Source organism: Onthophagus taurus, chromosome 7, assembly GCF_036711975.1.
Source record: "Onthophagus taurus isolate NC chromosome 7, IU_Otau_3.0, whole genome shotgun sequence".
NCBI classification, from domain to species: domain Eukaryota; kingdom Metazoa; phylum Arthropoda; class Insecta; order Coleoptera; family Scarabaeidae; genus Onthophagus; species Onthophagus taurus.
The window spans coordinates 38,706,053-38,722,118 of NC_091972.1; the positions used below are offsets into that span (position 1 = coordinate 38,706,053).

General features: G+C 30.9%; 1 protein-coding gene across 1 annotated transcript; it reads right to left on the reverse strand.

The window, feature by feature from the left end:
* Positions 1–1,372: 1,372 nt before the first annotated feature.
* On the reverse strand, positions 1,373–1,884 carry LOC111428716 (uncharacterized). The gene is made up of 2 exons (XM_023064369.2): positions 1,790–1,884; positions 1,373–1,728 (listed from the first exon to the last, which is right to left on the reverse strand). The coding sequence occupies exons 1-2, from the start codon at positions 1,844–1,846 to the stop codon at positions 1,480–1,482; spliced, it is 306 nt and encodes a 101-aa protein (XP_022920137.2). The 5' UTR covers positions 1,847–1,884; the 3' UTR covers positions 1,373–1,479.
* Between the last annotated feature and the right edge of the window lie 14,182 nt (positions 1,885–16,066).

Genomic DNA, 16,066 nt, shown 5'->3' on the forward strand with positions numbered 1-16,066 from the left:
TGTCTCCAGCTTTTCTCTTTAATATCTTTAAGTAACATCAAACATTAATTAAGCAACATCAATTAATCTAAAATTTATACATATGCATAATTTCTTATAAATTATACCTATTACAAAAAAACTTGGGTATCATATTACTGTTTAAAAAAAAGGATATGTAGATGAGATCATAATTTTTTTAATTTATGTCTGAATTAAGTTATAAACGAATTGATTTAGTCGAAATTTGAACATCTAAATTCCATCTATGAGCCGCATATGAAGGGTAGAACACGAAACTAGGACGTCACGTTAATTTCTGGTTTCTTCGAACCGCTACTGGCTGTTGCTATTGGGACCATGCGTCGTGAGGACATCGACGACGCCATTGTTGCTGGAACCGCGGACACAACACGCAACACCACAACGAAGCCAACTAATTGGGCTTCACACGAAAACCTGGCCCCACGACATCGTCATCAGACTCTTCTAGTTTACGAACCATTTCGAAGATATACATCAACAGCCGAAACGTTCTTTAAAAACATCTGTTTTAAGCGGTAACATTTTTGTTGCATTACAAATATGATGGAAAAAATTGATTTGTTCAAAGTAACCCTAAAACCAAAATTTTGTGGTTGGCTTTCGTAAACTTTCGTGACCGCCGGGGTTAATATGGGAAGAAAAAGGGATGGTCGCGTGATAAAAATTGCACCCAACCATATCTCAAGGATATACCGATACCCTTGGGGTAGTCCATAGGTTTTTTTAGACCGCTCATTTCGGATCCTTCCAATTACGAATCTTGTTCCTCAGCAATTATTTTTTCTTGGTAAATTGACGGAGCGGTGTTTTTAAAAACACTTTGTGAATTTAATGTTGGTACCTTTACCTGAGAAAATCATTTTCATTGTTGTGATGTTTTGGCAAAAAAATTTGAGATAATTTCATGTTTTTGGTAGAAATATCTAAAAAGATGTGTTTATATATATAATATTTTTTGTTCTATTTAAAAGTAGACTTAAAGTTTATATACCTGATGATGATTTGTGTGGTCCATAGTTTTATATTTTCAAAACTCCGTCTAGACGTCATTCTCGACTCTTACCTGACAATTACACCAACTCCTACTCTGTCTTTACAAGGCGCCCACCGCACCGACCAAAGAGCCGAAGACGAAGAAGCGGTTTGTTATTAGTACCAATTAAACAATAGCCGAAATGGGCGAAATGAATGACAGTAAACTGCGAACGTTAAATAACCAGTCTTTAACACTGGCGTATTTTTGTCTTAACGATGGTATATGATTTTTTTATGGATGTGGTAAATCTTAAAAAATATATAAATGTAGAAGTCAAAATTTTTTTTGGGTTTTTATTTATATGCTTTATTAAATTTTTTTCAAATAATTTTTAACAAAAAATTGAAAAAATAAGATTTTTATAATAAAAATAAAAATTGGTCGTCATCATTCCAGTCCATTTTATCCCAACATTTTGTTTACATAGATTTGGATTTGGTGTTATGTTGAGATTCGTGGTGTTGTTTTTGGTAGCTGTCCCTAACCAAACGAACTGGTTTCTGTGGAGTAGCAGCACCGGCCGATTGTGGGGACTGTTGTGGTTCTAAAGCTGGTTGGGGAACAGAAGAATTGTCTAATGTGGTTTTATTTCCTTGATCAACAATAGGTACCCCTGGAGCAGTTTGATTTCCAGCAACGGTAGCGTTGGCATTTTCTGCACCAATTTGCTATTAACAAAAAAATAACAAATTTAAATTAAATTATAATAAAAAAAATAATTATTATTACCTGGCTTACGACGAAGCACCACAAAGCAACGAAAGTAGCAACGATGAGGAATTTCATGTTGGATGATTTGAAGTGATTGTTGTTTCTCGATGAAAACCAATTGAACAACTGATGCCTTTACCGAAAAATCGATCGTCTTTTATACCCAAATTTTATCAAAACGTGAGTTTCTCGAATAATTTTAACGTGTGCTAACGGATATTACGCAGAAATTGGCGATATGTGGTCACGTAGTCTTCGATGAATAATTAAAATCGTGAATTTTTTGAATTATTATGGTTGATTTCATTAGAAATCACTTGAAACGATAAAAAAAAACATATGTTTTATGGAAAATTTTATTAAAGTCTAACTTTAAGTTTAAAGGAACGCAATGATTTAAACTTTAAATTAATGTTAAAAGATGATGTTTTATGATGAGGTGAAAAAAATTTTGGATTTGATATGGAAAGTTTTTCGAAAAAATCTTAATTTATACTTTAAATTGAAAGTTATAGCTTATATTTTAACATTATTTTTAACAAAAATAAAGTTAATCAATACATCTATAAATGACTTTATTTTGATGTTTGCAAAAAAATCCAAACACTTTAAAAAATCGTACTAACTTTATTTTTCAGTTTGGAGCAACGGTTTATACTTTAAATTAAAGCTCAAAGATGATGTTTTATGATGGGGTATAGAAAGTTTAGGGTTTTATATGGAAAGCTTTAAAAAAAAAATCTTGAAGAAAATGTTTTATGTTTTAAATCTAGATCATGTTTCTGTCATTATTTAGAGAAGTATTTTTAGAGCGTTATATGTTTATTAAAATTGTTCTGAAATGTATTGTTTCATCATAATATCTTGGTTCGTTTCTGAAATATGATTCTTAATTTTGCTTTTATAGCCCACAATGCAGACTTGTGCTTAAGACATCATAATAACGACGTTTATTAAAAGTTGAAAATTCTCTATGGCGTATTAAGTCTTTATTAAATTTGCTTTAAAATGCTATTTATTTCATCATGATATGTCAATTTGTTCTCGAAATATGATTTTTTTAGTTTTATTGTTCAAATCTTTCATAATCGAATATACTGAGTTGGGTTTAAGAAATCATAACAAGCATGTTTATTGAAAATGGAAAATTCTCTCTGGTACATTAAATCTTTATTAAATTTGCTTTAAAATGCAATATATTTCAATATGATATCTCAATTTGTTTTCGAGATATGATTTTTTTAAAATGTTATTGTTCAAATCTTTGATAATCTGATATGCAGAATTGGACTAGAAATATCACAACAACCATGTTTATTAAATGTGGAAAATTCTGTATGGCATATTAAGTTTGTATTAAATTTGCTTTAAAATGCAATTGATTTCATCATGATATCTCAATTCGTTCTCGAGATATGATTTTTCTAAGTTTGATTATACAAATATCTGATAATCATATATGCAGGGCTATACTTAATACATCGTAACAACCATGTTTATTGAAAACAAGAAATAATCTATGGAGAATTAAGTCTTTATTAAATTTGCTTTAAAATGCAAAATATTTCAACATGATATCACAATTTGTTTTCGAGATTTGATTTTTTTTAAATTCGATTATTCAAATCTTTAATAATCTGATATGCAGAGTAGGACTAGAAATATCACAACAACCATGTTTATTAAATGTGGAAAATTCTGTATGGCATATTAAATTTTTATTAAATTTGTTTTAAAATGCAATTAATTTCATCGTGATATCTCAATTCGTTCTCGAGATATGATTTTTCTAAGTTTGATTATACAAATATTTGATAATCATATATGCAGGGCTGTACTTAAAACATCATAACAACCATGTTTATTGAAAACGAGAAATAATTTATGGAGAATTAAGTCTTTATTAAATTTGCTTTAAAATGCAATATATTTCATCATGATATCTCAATTCGTTCTCGAGATAGGATTTTTTTAAAATTCTATTGTCCAAATTTTGGATAATTTGATATGAAGAGTTGGACTAGAAATATCACAACAACCATGTTTATTAAATGTGGAAAGTTCTGTATGGCATATTAAGTTTTTATTAAATTTGCTTTAAAATGCAATTGATTTCATCATGATATCTCAATTCGTTCTCGAGATATGATTTTTCTAAGGTTAATTGTGCAAATATTTGATAATCATATATGCAGGGCTGTACTTAAAACATCATAACAACCATGTTTATTGAAAACGAGAAATAATCTATAGAGAATTAAGTCTTTATTAAATTTGCTTTACAATGCAAAATATTTCAATATGATATCTCAATTTGTTCTCGAGATATGATCTTTTTAAATTCTATTATTCAAATCTTTGATAATCTGATATGCAGAGTTGGACTAGAAATATCACAACAACCATGTTTATTAAATGTGGAAAATTCTGTATGGCATATTAAATTTTTATTAAATTTGCTTTAAAATGCAATTAATTTCATCATGATATCTCAATTCGTTCTCGAGATATGATTTTTCTAAGTTTGATTATACAAATATTTGATAATCATATATGCAGGGCTGTACTTAAAACATCATAACAACCATGCTTATTGAAAACGAGAAATAATCTATGGAGAATGAAGTCTTTATTAAATTTGCTTTAAAATGCAATATATGTCGATATGATATCTCAATTCGTTTTCGGGATATGATTTTTTTTAAATTCGATTATTCAAATCTTTGATAATCTGATATGCAGAGTTAGACTAGAAATATCACAACAACCATGTTTATTAATTGTGGAAAATTCTGTATGGCATATTAAGTTTGTATTAAATTTGCTTTAAAATGCAATTGATTTCATCATGATATCTCAATTCGTTCTCGAGATATGATTTTTCTAAGTTTCATTATACAAATATTTGATAATCATATATGCAGGGCTATACTTAATACATCGTAACAACCATGTTTATTGAAAACAAGAAATAATCTATGGAGAATTAAGTCTTTATTAAATTTGCTTTAAAATGCAAAATATTTCAATATGATATCTCAATTTGTTTTCGAGATAAGATTTTTTTTAAATTCTATTGTCCAAATCTTGGATAATTTGATATGAAGAGTTGGACTAGAAATATCACAACAACCATGTTTATTAAATGTGGAAAATTCTGTATGGCATATTAAGTTTGTATTAAATTTGCTTTAAAATGCAATTGATTTCATCATGATATCTCAATTCGTTCTCGAGATATGATTTTTCTAAGTTTGATTATACAAATATTTGATAATCATATATGCAGGGTTGTACTTAAAATATCATAACAACCATGTTTAATGAAAACGAGAAATAATCTATGGACAATTAAGTCTTCATTAAATTTGCTTTAAAATGCAATGTATTTCAATATGATATCTCAATTTGTTTTCGAGATATGATTTTTTTTAATTCTATTGTTCATATCTTTGATAATCTGATAAGCAGAGTTGGACTACAAATATCACAACAACCATGTTTATTAAAAGTGGAAAATTCTGTATGGCATATGAAGTTTTTATTAAATTTGCTTTAAAATGCAATTAATTTCATCATGATATCTCAATTCGTTCTCGAGATATGATTTTTCTAAGTTTGATTATACAAACATTTGATAATCACATATGCAGAGTTGTGCTTAAGGCATCATAACAACCACGTTTATTGAAAAGGAGAAATTATCTATGAAGAATTAAGTCTTTATTAAATTTGCTTTAAAATGCAATATATTTCAATATAATATCTCAATTTGTTATCGAGATATGATTTATTTAAAGTTCTATTGTTCAAAACTTTGATAACCTGATATGCGGAATTGGACTAGAAAAATCATAACAACCATGTTTATTGAAAGTGAGAAATTATCTATGAAGAATTAAGTCTTTATTAAATTTGCTTTAAATGCAATATATTTCAATATGATATCTCAATTTGTTCTTGAAATATGATTTATTTAAAGTTCTATTGTTCAAAACTTTCATAATTTGATATGTAGAGTTGGATTAGAAAAATCATAATCATGTTTATTAAAAGTGGAAAATTTTCTATGGCTCATTACATCTTTTTTAAATTTTCTTTAATGTACAACTTATTTCATCATGTTGTCTGAATTCGTTCTCGAGATATGTTATTTTTAAGTTCCATTGCTCATATCTAATAATTAAGTAAAGGTGTGTTTAAGAAATCTCAACAATCAGGTTTAATGAAAGGAAAAAATTATCTATGGAGCATTAAGTCTTTTTTAAATTTGCTTCAATATGCAATATATTTCAACATGATATCTCAATTTGTTCTCGAGATATTATTTTTTGTATTGTTCTAAACTTTGTTAATCAAATTTGCAGACTTGGGGTTAAAAAATCACTATAACGACGCTTATCGAAAGCGGATAACTCTTTTTAGCTCACTAAGTCATTATTATAGTTTCTTTAAATGTAATATAACTTGTTCATACAATATATGAATCGTCAATCATCGAATTATCCATAATAATGTTTTTAACGTGGATAAATGAAAAAGCTTCTAGGTTACGCTTTACTGTTTATTTTGTTTCATTTGGTGTCGTAAAAGTGATCTGCAAGGGGATTATTAGAGGCCACATAGCCAGGTAATAATGAGAGAGTAAGTCGGTTGCGTGAGAAGAGTAAATGAACGAATGTACTTTGCGAAATAAAGCCAGCAAAAACTAAAAAAGAAATGTTGTTACAAGTTGTAATTATAACTAGGACTTATTTCACAATTTCTTTTTTTACTATTACCAATATATATTTAGTTTTATTTTTTTTTATTTTTAAAACAAACAATAGAGAAATATTTGGTACAAATGCGTGAATGGGAAATTCATTAACACGAAACGCGAGCGTGATGGATTGATTTTTAACTAGATGTAATGACCGTATAATCGCCGCATAATGCGCCATTATATCCGGAATTGTATAGTCAAAAATCCGTACAGTCACGATGTTACAATTTATCATTTCGTAACAAACCACGACCGCATGACTTAGCGTTAATTGCCACTTCACTATTTCAGGGTGGTTAAACACTAAATCCACATCTATCTTACTTGAAGAAAAATCAAGATATTCCAAGAGATTTAGATATATCTTTTTTAATAGACATCTCAAAATTAGTATAGTATTAAGAAACCGCATAAAAAAAATCAACCCGTGGTGAAACCACAAAAACCTCAAATCCCTTGATGATCCCATTTTTAAGAAAACATTTACATTTATTTAACAAGATCAGATTCATTACGCAGTCGTTATTTAATTTACCTAAAATGTCAATTGAATATTTATGCGATATAAAAGGACTTCAACACGAGATGAACTTTCGCGTGCCACACACGCTGCGTATATGTCACTGGTCCGAATGGTATAATTTATCAAGTAAATCGGTTGTATAATTTACATGGAAATTGGACGAATACCATTTAACTTTTGTATCATACGTATAAAACGATGGAATTTATTTAAGTATTTGAGTGAAACTTCGGTAAATATAATAGCGATAGTCGACCCTTATTAAAGACGTCTCTAAAACCTTGTTGATTAAAAATGCATAACTTTTACTGGCGGACCTCGTAAATGTACCTATGCCAAGCGTCGGACGTAATGACGGTAATTTGGTGTTCACGTAAAAATATTTGAAAAGTTCGGTAAAAACTGTATTTTGTCTCACCATTTAAAATTTATGGAGTTAATGTTTAATGGTTTAAACGAGTGTATATATAAGTATATTTAGATAAGCTTTATGTTTTAATTTTATTAACTATGATTAAATAAGTATCTGATTATCTCACTTTCTTCAAAAAAATTAATATCAAGGAGTAAATAACAAGGAACGTCAAAGAATGTACGAACTGTTCTCTTTGAAGAATAGCAGACTCCCATTTATGCTTCTCTTCCTGAGACTCAGTCAGATATCAACAGATGTGGATGTGTTTGAGTTTACTGTGGTGACGGAGGAGGAGGTAGGAGATGCCTTAAGCGCTATTTCTTCCAATGCTCAGGGAGCTGACCAGCTTTCTATATCTATGATAAACATATGTTCTCCCTTGATCATACATTTCATCAGACACATTTTTAATTTTTGTATAACTGAACATGTTTTTCCATCTTGTTGGAAAGAGTCGATCATTTTACCCATCGCTAAAGTAAGTAATCCTAATGCGGTGTCGGATTTAAGACCGATTAGTATTTTGCCGGTGCTTTAGAAGGCATTTGAAAAAATTTTAGCAAAACAACTTAGACATTATCTGAAAGCGTGTAATATTTTGCCTGAATTCCAATCTGGGTTTAGACCTCATCATGGCTGCTGTGGAGCGCTTTTGAATATCACTGACGACTTGTTGTCTGCGGTTGATCAGGGGAAGATGTCGGCGCTTGCTATGTTGGACTACTCCAAGGCCTTTGATACTATTAATCATTCATTGTTGTTGAGTATTTTGGACTACATAGGCCTTGGGTGTAATGCGATATCGTTGTTTGCTGACTATCTGGCGGGTAGGTCACAAAGTGTCATGATACATGGAAACAGATCTAGACCCACTGAAGTCGTATCCGGTGTACCTCAGGGCTCTGTGTTGGGTCCCATTTTGTATACTGTGTATACATGCCGGTTATACGACTGTCTGCGTCATTGTAAGTATCATGCTTATGCTGATGACACTCAGATTTATTCCTCTTTTAATGAAAAAGATCTTGCTGTTGCGCAAAGACATATTAACCAGGACCTGGATGCACTAGTTAGCCTTTCAGAAAGGCATAATTTAGTTATTAACCCCGATAAGAGTAAGTTATTATTGTTCGGGAGTAAAGCGTGCAGGAATAGAATAAAAAATAATATACAGATTTTTGTTAAAAATAGTCCATTGAATATTTCAAGTGAAGCAAAAAATTTGGGTGTCATACTGGATTCCGAACTTCGTTTTAGCATGTTAGTTCGATGATGCGGTGGTCGTACTGTGCTCTTAAATCTCTTTATGAACACCGTTCCCTACTTAATAAACGAATAAAAATATTGCTCTGTGAAACACTTGTTTTGTCTAATCTTAATTATTGTGATGTCGTTTACGGACCTTGTGTCAAGGGTCGTGACAAATACCGTATCCAGAAGCTACAAAACTCTTGTATTAGATTCATTTTTGGTTCGAGAAATCGCGATCGAATATCTCATGTTTATGAGGATATCGGTTGGCTGCGTATGGCTGCACGTCGTAGGTTGCATGCCCTTGCTTTCTACCACCATGTGCTGAATAAAAGGGTACCACAGTACTTGTATGAAAGAATTCGTTTCCGAACTGACGTTCACAACGTTAATATACGTAAAAAAGATTACCTGGCAATACCGCGTCACAGGCTTGAGCTGTTTAAGAGGTCGTTTTCTTACACCATTGTTTCCTATTATAATTCTGTTCCTCCTGAATTCCAGCACCTTGGTGGTATCTCCTTCAAGAAGAAAATCAAAGGACTCTTTCTGACCTGTAATAAATGACTAGGTCGCGCAGTTGTTTTTTTTTTTTCTCCGAGAATCACACTATGTTATGATTGCTGGTTTTTCGTAATGCTTGCACTGTAATAGTTGATTCGTGGCCCTTTCGTTTCTTTTCTTTTTTTTTTTTAAGTTTATTATTTTTACCATTAGTTAGTAGTTAGTTAGTTTAGTTAGTTGATAGATTTTTTTTATGGGGCGCCGGAAGAACAGATCAGTGTTCTTCACTGTTCTGAGGTATCTCCATTTGGCGCACATTTTTTTCTTTTTTCTTGTTGTTTGTTTGTTTTTTTTTTTAATATGTATACAAATTTTCTTTTGTTATATTATGGATATACTTATATTATATTATGCGTCAATAAATAAATAAATAAATAAATATCTTATAAGCTATTCCCGTTTACCAAAATATTCCAATTGCTTAGTTACAGCAATGTAACCTCAATGCAAGGGCGTCGCCAGTGAGGGGCAGGGGGGGCCACTGCCCCCCTAGAGGTAGATTCGAAAAAAAAATTAAGGCACAATAAATATACATCTCGAGTACTGAACAACTATCGAATGGGATGCCATATTTTGATCTGGAAACCAAGGAAGTTCAAGAAGTATTCCACGGATTCGTCAAACTTGATGCTTTGGATGCGAAATGTATTGCAAAAGCAATAGATGAGTTTTCGGCAGAAGAAGATCTTAATCCCGACAAATGTGTTGGTTTAGGATTTGACGGTTGTTCGACGATGTCCGGGAAAGAAGGTGGTGTGCAAGCAATCCTACGCAGAAAATATAAAAAAGCTTTGTGCTTTCATCAAAAGAAAGTACCATCAAAGATATTATTACATTTTTTTCAAGAATCAGTTTTGAGACTCAAATTGATACCAAATATTTCCAAGCTTTGCGAAACAAGGTGGAGCGAGAAACACAAAAATATTAGTGTTTTTAATGAGAATTTTCGTATTATAATGGAGGCCTTTGAAACCTCGTCACGGGAAGAAAATAAGAATAAATAATGCGACTAAAAAATACTTATCAGCTCCATGCAGCAGCTTCTAGAGGTTCGTTTATTCTCAGCTTTATTTTGATAGCCAAATACTCGGTTATGATGGAACCTTTTGAGTGCAGTTAAAACATCCCAGCACATTAGCCGCCTTTTGGAATTTATAGAAAACCACCGTCCAATAAACGTCACAAATGGAATTATTAAGGACGCTACTATCGTTGCAGAAAAACTTGGACTGGGAGAAGACATGAAGTCCTTGCCCCGTATTGTTGGGAGACAACAACATCAGAACAACCACCCAGAAGCAAGCCCCTCAGAATTCTGGCGGAGGTTTTTAATAATACCATACTTTGACTCGATTATTAATTCTTTTGAAGTTCGCTTTTCTGAAGAAAACACCACATTTTCCTTATCTAAATTACACCCAGCTCAAATGTTAGACATGTCCCTTGAAGACTTCGTAGAAGCTGGTGAAGTCTTTTCCCAATTTATCAAATATTAACAACGAAATCGAACTATGGAAAAAACTATGGCAAGATAAACCTGACTCAAAAGAATTAAGTGTTGTGGATGTCATAAAAGATGCCGACATTTTTTTTCCTGAAACGAGAAAAAAGCCTTTATAATTTTGGTTACTTTACCCTGCACGACATATACTGTTGAACGATCTTTTAGCAGCTTGAGGACAATAAAACCTGGCTTAGAAGCACTATGGCAGAATGTCGTCTCAATGGTCTTCCCATTATGAATGTGTATAGGAAGCATATTTTTTAAAACTTTGAGGGTTTTATTAATAAACTAGTTGACCAATTCGCGAAGAAGCCTCGAAAATTATGTTTTAAATAAATAATTTGGCCCACTGGCTGGCGACGCCCTTGCCTCAATGCATTATAAAGTGCATTACAATGCATTACAATTTACTATCAGATATTGAATCTATCTGTAAGCTAACATTAAATTGGGACAGAAATGTCTACGTACTTAGGTACACCAATCATATCACTGGTCTACAGTGGTTTTGTTGCCCTAGATATAAGATTGATTTTGGATACATTTATGCTCACAATTCATGAACCTATCAATGATTTTGTAAGATTTGCTCTCGTTTTTGATAGGAATTAAATGCAGAGAAACGCAAATTTGTATGAACACCTTTTCTTTTATTTACTTCAATCAATACAACTTGTTTACGACTACAACTATTATCATAGTAACCAAAAGCATTCATAGACTACTACTTGAGAATGTTGATCCTCAACACTCACCCCTCAACATCGAAAGTCCCATCTCTCTTCAATTTAATTGATGATAGATATTTGGTCAACATGTCTGCTATCATTTCATTAGTATGCATATACTCAATAACAAATAATTTAGAATTTACCAAATCTCTTGTGAAATGATATTCCATTATTTTTAATCATAATTTGTGCTCTTTTGTTATCATTGAATAAAGTTCTACTACCGAGATCATAATATCCCAATTCTTCTAAGAAATTGTTTAAAAAGATGGCTTCTTTGGCAGCTTCAGAAATTGCAACGAATTCCGCCTCAGCAGATGATGTAGCTACCGTTCTTTGTTTCCTGGATTTCCAAGATATTGCAGTTCCGCCCAACGAGAAAACATAACCTGAATAGGATTTCCTATCTACCACATCATTGGCCCAATCAGCATCCACAAAGCCTTTTAACTTATCTCTTTGCTGCCGTCCAATGCTCATTATTGTGGTAATCACTAAACTGTGTCAAAACACTAACAGAATGAGCTATATCTGGTCTTGTAGTTATTGCTAAAAATAATAAAGCATCAATTAATTCTTTATATGGTTTGGAAGAAGTTTCATTTGATTTCTGCAGTTTGGCACCATTAATCATTGGTGAAGATACTACATTTTATATTTTTCCAGTAAACTTTTAATATATTGCCTTTGGGTTAAAATAATTTTATCTTCTCTCTTAATAAATTCAATTACTAAACAATACGAAGTTTTTCCCATATCCTTAATTTCAAAATTTGTGCTAAGATAATCCAAAAGTTGTTTAATCCTTTCTTGATTTTTACAGCTCATTACAATATCATCAACAAGTCTTCTTTGGCATAGAATATACATTTGCCATAATTAGATTGTTTCAATCCAAATACCAACAGTTTTTCTTTAAGTTTTAAAAACCATAGTCTACCTGACTGTTTTAACCCGTATAACGATTTCTTCAAAGAGCATACCTTATTCCCTTCCTTTAATTTCCTTTTCATTTTTATAGCTTCTTGCTTTATTTTCGTATCTAAACTATTTTCGCAAAGATAATTTAAACCCTTTTCAAAATAGTATGGTAAACTCATAAATATCTCTTCATCTAAAGTTCCGTATAAATATGCTGTGGTAACATCAATTTAATGAATTTCCATATTATGTATACAGGTAATGATACCAAAAGTCGTATAGATTTCATTTTTACAACTGGAGAATAAGTCTCTAAGAAATCTCTGGTTGTTGAGAAAAACTTCTTGCCACAATTCTTGCTTTCTTTCTCTCAATAGTTCCATCCTTACCTCGTTTTACGGTTAATATAAAACGACTACTAACCATTTTACGATTATTTGGTTTATCCACCAATTCCCAAGTTTTATTTTTAATTTTAGAACTAATTTCTGGTACCATTGCATATCATCTCCTTCCATCTTAAATCATTATTTCTGCAGAAAAGCAAGATTCTAAATATGTTAGATTAGATTCATCCTCATTATTAATTTCCGTAGATTTTTCATGGTAAGATTTCCTTGGTCTTCGCGGTAATTCATTTCTTAAAATTTTGGGGCGACCACGACTTCTTTTCTTATTTTGATTTTCCAATTGTTCTAAATTTCTTTCTTCTTCTATATCCCTTTCATCATTATCTATGTTTTGATGATCATTATTATTTTTGGAATTAACAATCCATATGTCATCAAATTCATTGTCATTCATTTTCATAATATCCTTTTTATTAAAATGAAGTATACTTCATTTTGTCTACCATCATTTAAATGTTTTGTAAATTTCACATTTCTTACTATTTTTATTTTTTTTTGCTTGTCTAACCATACTTTATATCCTTTAATTCCTTCACAATATTCAATATACATTTTTCACCTTTTTCTTGAAATTTCGATATTTGTGGATCAGTTATTATTAAATAAAGGTATTTTCTTATAAAATATTTCAAATGGTGTTTTATTTTTTAAAATTTTAGTGGGGTATCTGTTTCGAATATAATTTGCAATATTTATTGCTTCTGCCCAAAAATATGTTGCTAGATTTGCTTGTAATAATAAATACCTCGAGATTTCAATTAATGTCCTGTTTTTTCTTTCGGATATTCCATTTTGTTCTGGACAATAAGGGACAGTTAATCTTCTTTGTATTCCATTTCTTTTTAGAAAATCATCAAATTCTCTATTTTTATATTCCGTACCATTGTCACTTTGTAAGAACTTTATTTTCTTGTTTGTTAAATTTTCCATTTTACTTTTAAATTCTTTAAATTTTGAAAGTACTTTACATTTTTGCATTAAGAAATATACTTCACAATATCTACTGTAGTAATCTGTAAATGTTACAAAATATCTAAAGACTGTGTTTTCATCAGACCACAGACATCAGAGTGAATTATTTCTAATACGTTTGATGTTCTCTCTTCCGTTTTGGGGAATGGTAGTTTTGTTATTTTTCCTTTAATGCAGATGTCACATTCATGTAAAATTGAGGTTTTTGATAATATTTTCATATCCCTTAAATTTAAATGGTCTACTTGTCTATACCATATTTCCACTGCATTACCGTTTTTCTTCATATTGTTTGCTTTTATTATTTTACTTTCTTCTTTAGGCTTATATTCTTCGATGTACTAAAGATTATTGATTTTCTTTGCTTTTTAACAGATTTCGTTAAACTCATTTCTAATTTCGGCATAATAACGTTTGTTACATTAAAACCATTTTCTGTCATTTTGGCAACTGACAGTAAATTTAATTTCAAATCTGGAACATATAACACTTCTTTTAATTCCACAGTTTTAATATGATCCTTCTGAACAATTTCTAATTTTGTATCTCCTTTTCCGGTAATTTCAGTTGCCCTGCCGTTTGCTAAAGTTAAGTTTTTTGAATTTAAATTATTATTTTCCATTTTATAGTAATTATCAGTATACATATGTGCAATATGTAATATTTGCATTATTTCTGTTAACTCTTACTTTACAATCGGCAATCTTATGTCCTATTTTTTGGTATCTAAAACATTTTATTTTATAATTAGAGAACTTGTCATCATTATGGTAGTATTTCTTTTCTTGGTTTTCTTTTCTTGAGTAACTTGAGTTTTTCTTTGAAATTAAATAAGCTCCATTACTTTCCTTTTCATCAGAAGCTTCTGGATTAGGTAATGAATCCCTAGATTCAATCACCATCTTCAGGCTAACGTTAAAAAAAGGATTGGATTGAAATAAGTTTTCCTCAGCATCTCAGTATGATACTAGGTACAGGTATAGCTCACTCTAGGCAACCCAAGGTAAGGTAACACATCTCAATGAAAAAGTTGGGACTGCCTATTCTTAGCGGCAGGACCCCATTAAGCGGTTTCTTCCTTATGGAAGACTCAGGTGGATTGCGATGTTTCCAAATCCACAATGTTTTTTGTGCACGTTGAAGATAGGCTAGATAGACCAGTCCGAAAAGGTTTTTAAATCATGAAGTAAATTAAAGAAAACATTTACCCATACAAGGAGTAACTCTATATGTTCCATATAATAAGAAAAAGTGCTCATATGTTTTTGTCATAAGGGATATAGTATGTCCCACTAGGATTAGTTGAGGAAGATAAAAAGTGTGAAATCAAGATAATGAGGGAAAAAATGGAGAGACAGAGGAAAACGATTAATAGGTATTAAGTAATAAGTATTCCATCAAAAAAGGCCTGGAAAGGCCTGGTAAAGAAATTGCAACACAGGTTCTGGATTTGGTGCAGACAGAGAATGAATTTAAATTAGTGATAGAGTTAGGGACAACAGTGCTTTCACAAAAACCGAAGTTAAAACAGAAAATTCTTATAATTCGCATACTGGTTAAAGAAGCAGAAAAAGTTTGAACGGATTAAGGGAGTGCAAAAAATATTTAGATAACTTCAGCTTTGTTGGGCAAAATTGCAATTTGATGGATATGATTTAATATTGATAATAATGTATGTTGTAAGGAAAAGCAATAGATCTTTTAAGATACAATTAGATAGGAATCAGAAAAGCGATGAAGAAACCACCAAAATGAATATAGAAGTCAACAGGAATACTTATTATTAAGAATTAAGGAATACTGAAGCGTATTTGTTTAGAATTCGTTAAGATCGACAAAACGTTGTAGACCGAAACGTTTAAAGCAAGATATGACAAAAATAAATTATTTTCTATTCAAAACTTGATCACGAATTGTACTGAAAAGTTTTTTCAACTCCTAATTTTCGCTGCTATAATAGTTTTAGGAGATTTTATTTCCAAAGATGTCTTATAACTGTGACTGAGGCTAGATATATATTATACTTGAGAGAGTAATGCAGTTATCATGGAAGAAGTTTCAGCCATCATTAATTATTGAAGACAGAACTTGGAAGACAAGTTATGTAATTGACATAACTGAAGCAAATTTTATTAAGTCGAGATGCAGACTTTATAGAGCAAGATAATGAGGAGTGGTTTGTGAAAGAGTGGCGCTGCTAACAAATAATGCTTGACTAATAAAAGTCATAAAAAAGTTT

Bases quoted from the DNA above. Each gene is read 5' to 3' on its own strand.
- LOC111428716 (XM_023064369.2), bottom strand. From the start codon at position 1,846: ATGAAATTCCTCATCGTTGCTACTTTCGTTGCTTTGTGGTGCTTCGTC. The intron at 1,729-1,789 runs GTAATAATAATT...TTTTGTTAATAG, and splicing joins GGTGCTTCGTCGTAAGCCAG to CAAATTGGTGCAGAAAATGC.